Source organism: Eurypyga helias, unplaced genomic scaffold (genome assembly GCF_000690775.1).
Source record: "Eurypyga helias isolate BGI_N326 unplaced genomic scaffold, ASM69077v1 scaffold3610, whole genome shotgun sequence".
NCBI lineage: Eukaryota > Metazoa > Chordata > Aves > Eurypygiformes > Eurypygidae > Eurypyga > Eurypyga helias.
Genome location: NW_010226086.1, coordinates 47,170 through 57,138, shown reverse-complemented (window position 1 = coordinate 57,138; position 9,969 = coordinate 47,170). Strand labels below are relative to the sequence as shown.

General features: G+C 39.4%; 1 protein-coding gene across 1 annotated transcript in view; it reads left to right on the top strand.

Annotated features, from left to right (window-relative positions):
* The window catches only part of MPP7 (membrane protein, palmitoylated 7 (MAGUK p55 subfamily member 7)), a 105,328-nt gene that overhangs the window by 72,084 nt on the left and 23,275 nt on the right, over positions 1 to 9,969 (top strand). The window contains exons 8-10 of the mRNA XM_010151429.1: positions 601 to 675; positions 1,275 to 1,471; positions 1,995 to 2,059. Coding sequence (XP_010149731.1) covers positions 601 to 675; positions 1,275 to 1,471; positions 1,995 to 2,059 — 337 coding nt within the window. The remainder of the gene's footprint in view (positions 1 to 600; positions 676 to 1,274; positions 1,472 to 1,994; positions 2,060 to 9,969) is intronic.

The following is a 9,969-nucleotide window of genomic DNA, read 5'->3' as shown; positions in this document are numbered from 1 at the left end:
AGGGAAAGATGAATGGATGAGGTGGTTGATGATGGCTAACTTGTTTTAAGATTTATAGTGGAGGGCTTTTTTTCCATTTAGTACACATAGTCTATTCAAATATGTTTTTCTTTTTTAGTTTGTTAAAGTTGCCAAAAGAATAATCCCCCCCAGTAGTTTTACATGATAAATATGGCACAACTCTGTTTGAATTTTTCTATCGTGGGTTTTTTTTGAAAAATGAAATGTTAGTTGGATTTTTCCAGGGATATCCAAACTGTGCCAGGAGTCCAGTGGTTGCCTCTAATATGTATATGTTTTAGCTGTAACATTTGGTCCTGCTTTCAGTGCAGAATTGGGACCTCTGAAACATGCAGGTCTCGGTTTTTAACAGTCCATCTCTGCCCACCAGTTAAGGTAATAAGGCTGAGCCTTTCAAGTGGCTATTTTAATCTTTGCAATGCAAAGTTTGGTATGGTGAAGCTGTAAGACTCCATGGATCACGTCTGGGAGAGGCTAGATTCATTATATTTGAGTATTAATTTGAATTCCTTTTCCTTTTAAGATTTCTTTGAAATGTACCGCTTAATTCTGTCTATTTTCTGTTCAACTGTTCACCAGGCTCAGTCTCAAGGAGCAATTACATTTAAAATTATACCTAGCGTGAAGGAAGAAATGCCAGTGAAGGAAGGCAAGGTAGGAAGACTATTTCAGAAGCTATTGCAGTAACTGTTATGCTGAGGAGAGATACTTTTTGCTTGTGTGACAGAACCAAGGATGAGATTTATGCCTCAGGACTCAGTTTTTCTAATGTGACAATGTGTAGCACACTGTACACTTCAGTACTCACGTGCTGGATTTACAAGGGGGTCTTACATGGTTCTTAAGCCTTAACTCTACAGCCATGAAGTTGACAGAGGTAATGTTCTGTCTTCTGCGAGGACCTGGCTTGCTTCCAAGTATTCCTTTTCTTCCATCGTACACTGGGAAGAAGACACTTGATAGCACCCTAGTTCAAAAGTATCGTCTCTTCTGGTGCCCCTGTGGGCACACTGTTCACCTGCAAAGTCCTATTTGCCTTGAATCATAGAGCTTTTACTACAGAAGCAATGAATTTAACATTCCCTTATGAACTTCTAATGTTAGACATCCATACGGATGTTTTACAGCTGTAAATGTTTATTGCTTTACATTATTTAGTTCAATGGTTTTGAACAGTAAAGGCAAAAAAGGGAGATTAGCTTTGGATTACATTTAATATTTTGATTCTAAAGATAATACACGATTTGTTTCAGATGTTTATCAGAGCCCTGTTTGACTATGATCCTAATGAGGATAAAGCAATTCCTTGTAAAGAAGCTGGACTTGCTTTCAGAAAAGGAGATATCCTTCAGATCATGAGCCAGGATGATGCAACCTGGTGGCAGGCCAAGCACGAAGGTGATGCCAATCCCAGAGCAGGCTTGATCCCTTCAAAGCATTTCCAGGAGAGGTGAGCTACTGAGAAGCATAGTTTCATTATTTTTTATACTAAGAGAAGGCACCTATTTGCTGAGTTGTTACATTAGCATACTTGTCACACGTAATGCTCGTAGATTACATGGGTATGGTAAACCTGCATGTGTAGCAAGACAGCTGAACTTGGAAACCTGTTGCTGAAATGCTTTGGATTTCCTTATTTGTCTGGCTAGAATTAATAATGACAAAAACTGATAGGATAACACCGATCCAGATTGAAGGGAAAAACATATGGAAAATAGCACATCAGTATCTGTATTCATACTGATGTACTGTGCAGGAAGAACTGCAGCAGGTTTTGGAGAGCTTACAAAAATTTGAGGCTGAAGATCTAACTTTTTTAGATAGTGAATAGATTGCATTGTTTTAAGTTAATTTCTTATAAAATCTTCTGCATAATTTGCAAAAGTCTCATGATGCTAAGTGTTTATTAATCCCAAACTTGCAGTGAAAACTGAGGAGTTTGTGTCTTTCCCCTACCACCTCCCATTTTATAGGAGATTTGCACTAAGAAGACCAGAAGTGCAGATTCAGCCACTGAAAATTTCCAACAGAAAATCATGTAAGTATGTTAACCTGGAATAGAAATCGTGCTTCAGATCTCTAACCTTATAAAATAGCAGTTTGTTTCAGCTCTGTGACTACAGGATGCATTTCCCCTGGGCACAATAGCTTCTTGATCACATTGTATCAGTAGGAAAATAAATATAAGAACTGAAATTAAAAGCTTTAAAAGCAGCTAACAGTTTTTCTCAACCCTCTGACTGTTTTTGGAGCACCGAGCCCAATTAATGTTTTGATATATAATATTTCAAAGGTTGAAGAGTGTTCTTTTCCTGTTGAAATAGTACAGAATTGGCTCAACAGTTTATATAATTTGGACTGCATCAATACAGTGAAATTTATATTGAGAGTGAGATAAAAGGTCAGATAGTCTCCCCTTCTCTACCCTATATAGTTGATTTTTTGTGTTCTGTGAAAGTACAAATTTTTAAAAGTCAGGACATTCGACACGCTTAACCACTTCTTCCTGTTTTTTAAACAAATTAATTTGTAATAGTCTATGCTTTTAAATACAGTAGTTGCCCAGGATAAGACAAATAAGCTCTAAGAAAGCACATACATAGAAACAAACATTATCTTTCCACTGGAATTTACATCAACATCTGTTTTGAGTATTACTGCATATTTCACTTGACCTGTTATTTCTTTCAGTTGTACAGGCTCATAACAAAGTGAGTACAATGTAAGACACTATCACGCTTCAGTAGGATCTAAATCTTAAATACAAACATGTTTGTGAGTTCAACTGTAAATATTCAGAAAGTGGTCTAAAATTTCCAACCATCTTTCATTCTCTAATACTAAAACAAAAAGTATGGATATGATGGCAAACAGTGGATGCTGGCACACTAAGTGCAAAACTAAATGCTTTTAACTTTAAAAATTCTCACTGAGTTCCTATTGCAATTTTCCTAACTCCCTGCTACGGCTTTTGTGTTCTGAAGTTTGAAAATTACTGTTATTTTTCTAATAATCTGCGTTTTCTATCATTCATTCAATTTCATTATTTGATTGTGTGCCCTAATGCTACTGTTAACTCCAAAACTCTTGATTAGCTTTGTAATTGCAATAACAGACTCAATGATTGCACTATAGCTTTTCTAATTTACACAGATCTTAGAAACAAAGAGGAGCTCCTCCAGTTTGTAGTAAACCTGTTGTTTTTCTAGGTTCTAGGTCAAGTTGCTCTGCCCCAGTTTTGGAAAAGTGTCTGATCCCAGGGTATAGCTATTTCTCTCTTTCCACTGTTCTTGAATCTGGATAATACCCTCAACAAGAGCCTTCAATTAAGGTGGCACTGATGCTTTTGAAGAGGTAAATCAGCTGCTGCAGCAACACTGCATGATTCCTTTTGTAATGGACTGCATCTTTTTAGTGACCTTCAAGTGAAAGGTTTTACAAGATGCATCTCACCCTTCCAAATAGGCAGCCTGAACTTGGTTGGGAACTGCCAAAATTACAGCCCAAAGGAGACCCACAGTACAATGCCTACTACTGTTATCTCTGCTGTCTCCGCTGACTTTGCCTGAACTACCTTAAACAAGGGAGAAGAGTTCCTCTTCCTGCTTTCCTTCAAAACTGGACAGACCCTTAGGGTCAAGTAGTATGCCTGTTACCATTCTCTATTTGACTTTCTTTAAACAAAGCAAGGTCCAGCTGAGCACCATCTAGAAGGCAGTGGTGCCTCTTGGAGGAAGAGAGAATGCAGCGTAATGTAGGTTTGGCATTTTCTCTGTTCATAATTTCTTAGAACAATCTGCTGCTACATCTGGAAGAGGGAAAGTGCTGTCCTAAGTAGAGGTCCATCCCTTTATTCAAAGACTAAACATGTTTTTACTACTGGGAGGGAATTCAGAGCTTTCCTAGAGGAGGCATTTTAAGGACCAGAATTCAGCTATAGAAAAGAATGGTTTGACTAGGTGTTTTCTAGAGTTGCTCTGAGGAAAACCTTCCACTTGCTTGGCTTTTCAAGAAGATTCCATGTAAGTTGGGAAATTCCATGCCCTTGTGATCTTTCTGAAGTTAGGCAGTGTTTTCCTGTTAGCAAGCACACGGTGAAGCTGAGAGATGTGGAAGGCATGTGCGTGTTTGTGTGCAGCAGTCGCCTTGCCAGAGCTGGGAGATGCTGGAAAATCGTGCATTGCTGAACAAACAGCATACTGCCAGTATTGTAAACACGTAAGGAAGGTGACACAGAGAATAGGAAATTGGACAGGACTGCTGGGTCTGATTTTGGTGGTTGGTTTTTTTTTTTAGCCTTTTGCTGTATTGTGGGGTCTGGCCCACTGGTCATTGTCCTCTAAATTTTTATTTAACAAGTTTCTGTGTAAGGAGCTGGGAAATTGGTAATGGCTGATTTGGTCTGGTTCTTTTTTAATCCTGTGCTACAGACCATCAGCTTGACAGAGGGTTCTCCCAAGTTTGGGAAGAATAATTGTGTGAGGAAACTGATGTTCTGTAGATCTTCCTGCACTAGATGTACTTTGAGAGGTTGCTTGCTGTTGTGGTTGGTCCCATCCAATCGTATGACCTGAACTTCCTTAGCAGTTTAGAGGGGCAGGGCAATTTGCCAGCTGATGTCCTGATAGCTTCCCAAAGACACAAACCTGTTGACTTACACAGAGCTGCTAAAAGTCCCTTTCCTGACAGGACTGGGGGTTGCACTAGGGAGCTTTCTTGAGATGTGGTCAGTAGCACTCGGTGTTGGCCTGCTCTGTTCAGTCACCTCATTCCACAGATCCCACATTCTGTAATGAGGAAGAAACCTGGGTATATGAGTTTGATTCTAATAGAGAGAATCAAGGAAAAATACTCTTTTCCTCAATACCCAGACAATGTGAGGCAGCTGAGGTTTCCTAGGTGGGTTTCCAGGGTGGTAGCGTCCTCCTCCTTGAAATTAATCTAAAAATTAGTCAAAATCATGTAACATACAAGAAGTATCCTACAACTTTTTTTTCTTCTCATCTCAAGCCACTTCTGCAGCTGTGAAGGACTGTTGTATTTGTCTAGAAACCAAAGAGCTCTCTGAAACACAGAGTTACTGAAACATAGTATTTACAGTACCTTTAACACCCATCACAATTTGCTTTGATAAGTAAGTATGTTTCAAAACGTGCAAGGAGCTAGATTGATTACTTTTGGGAAGCTTCCTTCCTATTTCCCAATTTGTTTTTTTTTTTACTCTTTTCAGCCTAGGAGTGCTTGTTGTGTGAGGTTGTTTATCTGTACGCATATTTGTGTATCATAAATTTGAGGCAAAATAAAAGTGGGCTTTTCTGGTGATGCTTGTATGTATACACACCTTGAGGCAAGAGAGTAGAGGATACTTTCCACCAAACTTTTTCCAGAAAGAATTACTTTCCCTGAGAAAACCAGAAACACAGCCTAGGTATAAATCAAGAAAGGATCGGTTTATAATGGAAATGCCAATTTTTCATTTTGCTTCAATAGCCAACTGTTTCATTGTGTCTATGTGTAAAGTGAATCTAAGTACAATACTTCAGTTTTGTGGAAAATACATACACACACCTCCTCCAGAATTTAGACATTTTCTTGAAAGGTGAAACAGAATCATTCTCACGTTGCACTAGTCAAAGTGAAAAACCTTTAACGTGTCATGTGTACTCTGGAGGAGGGGGCAAAGCATCCATAGTGAAAGGTAAGTGAAACCACGTCTTTTCATTTGCAAGTGGAGAAGGTGCATAGTTTGATGGTATGTGGGAGTAAGGTCAAAGGAAAATTATAATATAGGTGGAGCCTAAGCTGACGAGAGATGGTTTTACATTGAGAGGAAGATGCAGAAAAAGCTGGAACAAAGAAATAGAGAGCGAAGCAGGGAAGTGAAATTTCATATTGAGGATGAAGAAAAGGAGAATGTATTGCAACAAGGGCAACGGAAGAACAGATGGACAAAAGCTGCCCATAAACCCTGTTAGGCAAAAATCCCAAAGAGGATGGGCTTTGAAATGATTAGATTACGCAATTAACAGTATTCTGCGTTACTGTAGTTACTATTTGTAGTATAGTTCAGTCATTTCTTGATTATGTTTCAATCAAACACTAACATACTTGTTTTGTTGAAGTTTTGGAAATGGTGAATGCGAAAATTGCTAGTAGGAACTCTGACCTGTTTTGTTAGTGTTGGTAGAAAAGCTCAGTAAGCTCAGCATTTACAGTTGCTAAGCTTTAAAAGCACATGGTAAGTGGCAGTTACGTATGCTGACCCACTGGTGAGATTGATAGTTACTTCCCAGGCTCTGGGTTAGTGCAGAAATGAGGGATAACAAACCTCTCAAGCATTTTCATTGTTTTTCTCAGTACTTAAGAGCAATGCTTTTTCAGCCAAAAGCAGTGCTGTGCATTAATACTATGGGAAAATTATACTGGGAAAAAATTACAAGAAAGAAAAACACAGAAGAGAGAATAGGAAAATGGAATGAAAGTAAAGGAGCAGAGGAGCATGAGACTGAGTAGGACTAACCCTCCACACGATGGGATGGTGAACGTGCAGTACAGGTGGCATGGGGTGCGCAGGAGCTGTGTGGGACGCAGAGGGAGGGGCGGTCGAGGTGTGCCTGACTGCATGCGCTCACCTTTGGTGTGTCTGAGCTTGTGAGCCACTGCTCAATGCCAGCTCTGCAGAAACCTGCTCGCATGCTATTCCTCAGTACTGCTTAACAGCATTCCTGGCTTTAGGAGGTCACCTTAGCTTGGGCACAACTTTGTAGGCAGAGCTGGCTCTGCGAGTTCTCCTGTTGCAGCATCCTCACTAATTAGGAGTGATGTGAGACTCGGTACGGGGAAGAATTAATTTGTTCGATAGCTACCAGTCTGTTAATTTGAACACAAAGGCGACCCATGCTCTGACTGTAACAGTCATTGCCAAGAAGCATGGTCGTTCTTGCGTTTGTAGCTTCCTTCAATTTGTAGTTAAAACAGTGATCACCTTTATTTTGAGGGGGGGAAAAAAAAAGGTAAATTCCTTTGAATAACAACCGAATTACTTACTGTTCTGCAGTTGTTATAAACTACAGTAATCAGCCAAGACATTACATTCCTTCAGCATAATTTTGCTTTCACAGTGGTTACTGTGTTTATTCTTATGTTATATATGTGTTGTCTCGGGTATGAAAATTACTGGTAACTTTATATTTTATAGTAGTGCAGCCTATAACTTCTGTTAACATGTGCAGCGTATGTGTATATCCATACCCTGTGTGTATAGTTATAAATAAATATGTATATGTATGTAGCATATATGACAGAGCTGTTCAGAGATGTCTTTTCCATGAAAATACATTGGTTCCATATATTTAATGCTAAATGTAAATGCTTACTGTGGCAAAGTCATCATCATATAGTTTTTCTAGGGCTTAAAACCCATTTTACTTTCAATTTTGATTTACCATATGTGATTGGCATCGTACGAGCAAGAGGAAATATTTAACTGCAGCCAAATGGTGTTCATTCAAACAAGATGTAACCCAGTTTATCCATAGATGAGTGTCTTGTGAATTGAAGATCATATTCTGCCAACAAAAGAATTTAAACAGGCTAAAAGAATGAAGGCTTTGTACCACTTGTATTTGGAGACCAAACATTGAGGATAAATGTATAGTAGAGCTCTTTTGCTTGTTACAATTGTTGCACAGTCTTAACCCTGCCTTTCTTCTCAGTATTTTTTGTCTTCGTATTTGACACTTGATTGCTCACCTGCAGGTAGCTACGAGTGAAAACAAAAAATAAGTCAGGCCTATAGAGTTCAATTAGCACATTAACACATTCGTTCAGAAGTCTCCTGTCCTTACAAATATTAACTTCCTGCTACCACAGAGAAATTAAGGAAACCTGAAGCTGGATGACATTTGAGTCGAGGTCACATGAGACAGAAGTGGAAATGGAGCTCATAAACTCTTGCTCTGTCCTTCACCGCAAGACTATCCTTCTTCATTTTCCAAATTATGTTGTTAGAGATACTCTTATCTGATGATGCTATGAGAGGATTAAATTAGAACTCCTTAGATTTCCTGTAGCGTGAGTGTATATCTACATGACTGTTCTATCTACAGCACTCTGTAGGATAAAAACCTGCAAAACAGTATAAATGTTGATTGCTGCGTGGGGCTGTTCATCAGTAAAAAATCAGGTGTGTTTGATGTAATGCAGATCGTTGAATGTCACAATTTCTTGCTTACTAGAATGAAGTGGAATTTATGGGATAATGTAATTTACTTGTGATAAGAAACTAGAACAGAGCTGCAGGATCTTACTTTACACTGGGAAACCTTGAAGTAAGATTCTTTGATGGAAATATTGTTGAAAGAAAGTCAGCAAAAACTAAAAATTTTAATCTGGTGCTGGATTGTTCCAAAGAGTTGAGGAAGTTCCTGGAGTGACACTGGTGAGGCCCCCAAAATCAAATCTTAATCTATTTTAGTTAAAATACATAGAAAAATATGGTGTGTGATGCTGTTTTGCGCTGTTATAGTTTAGCATATTGGCTACACTGAAATAATTCTAAAATGAATAAAAATACCCGCTTCCTAAGCTTCCACTGTGCTCATGTCTCCTATTTCATTTTTCCCATTTATGTCTTGGTACTGCTTTGTTGTTGTTTCATAAGCCTGTTCCATGAAGCCTGTTCCGTGACTATTTTCTTTGTAACTTCCTCTCCCTTCTTCCCCAACTACATTTAATCTATCATATTTATTCTTTTTGCAGTGTTTTATTTGCTCCAGGTTGCCTTACAGGGTTTTTTTTATTTTGTCACTGCTTTTATTTTCCTACTTCACCTCAGATTTCCTGATAAATAAATAAAGCAACTAGGAATTGCTTTATCAGTGGAAATTTCCTGATTTCTTCCACTTCAGCCTCTGTCCTCTTTTAGTCTCTTATTTGTTCCTTCCAGATAAACACAAATATTTACTTTCACACCCCACTTCAAGTTAGTGAAACTGTTGGCTGAGATGTACCCCAATTTCCCATGCCTCTCAACTTTGGAACTTGAGGCATGTATCTGCTGTTGCGTACAACTCCTTCAAACACACAGAGCTGTCTTAGCTGGTGGTGAATCACAGGGCAAGGTTTCCTGGTAAATAACCTCTGGCTTTAGCAGGGACAGGCAATAGCCCTGGTAAAGTTCCCTGTAAAGTTCAAATTGGGAGCTGCATGTCGATGACTGTTTTGTAGCTGCGTTAGGCTGCAGACACCCACATCTTTTCCTTATAGGCTGTTCTCTTAGACCTTAGGATTTGTCCAAGAAAGCCAAGAGCAGTACTAAGGAGGAAGATTTTTAACAAAACACAGTGAGTTCAGAACTCCTGCATTTTATCTCAGCATTAAACCTCAGCCTGTAGACATTTTGGCTTGTGCGCTCTGGGGACAGCTGGGTCCCTTGGGAATTCTGACGTCTTTGATTTATGGATAAGACCATTCCCTTTCCTAGCAGGGGTAGCCCAGAAGCCTGGGTTCCCTTAGCTGTTCTCAGCCCTGCTGCTGTCGCTCCACCGTCTCCCACACGTGCAGGTCGTCTCCTCTGAACGTCTGCAGTGGTCAGGGTTGGGTGGACCTGTGTGTCCACAGACCCCTTTTTTCTCCTGGTGCAGTCTTGCACCTTCCTAGAATCACAGAATGGTTTGGGTTGGAAGGGACCTTAAAGATCATCTGGTTCCAACCCCCCTGCCATGGGGACTTTCCTGTTTCCAGTGATAAAATACCGAACAGAATCCTTTAAAATGCACAGCCACTACGTAAGTCAAATAATTCTGTTGCGTCCAGGAGACTACTTAGGTGTGTTGATGTGAACTGGTTTTGAGCATTAGTGTCTTATTGTCAGGAGATACGCTGCAGCCTGTTGAAAGTCACGGAAATGTAAATATAGAAAAAACTTGTCATACATATCAGGAGGTG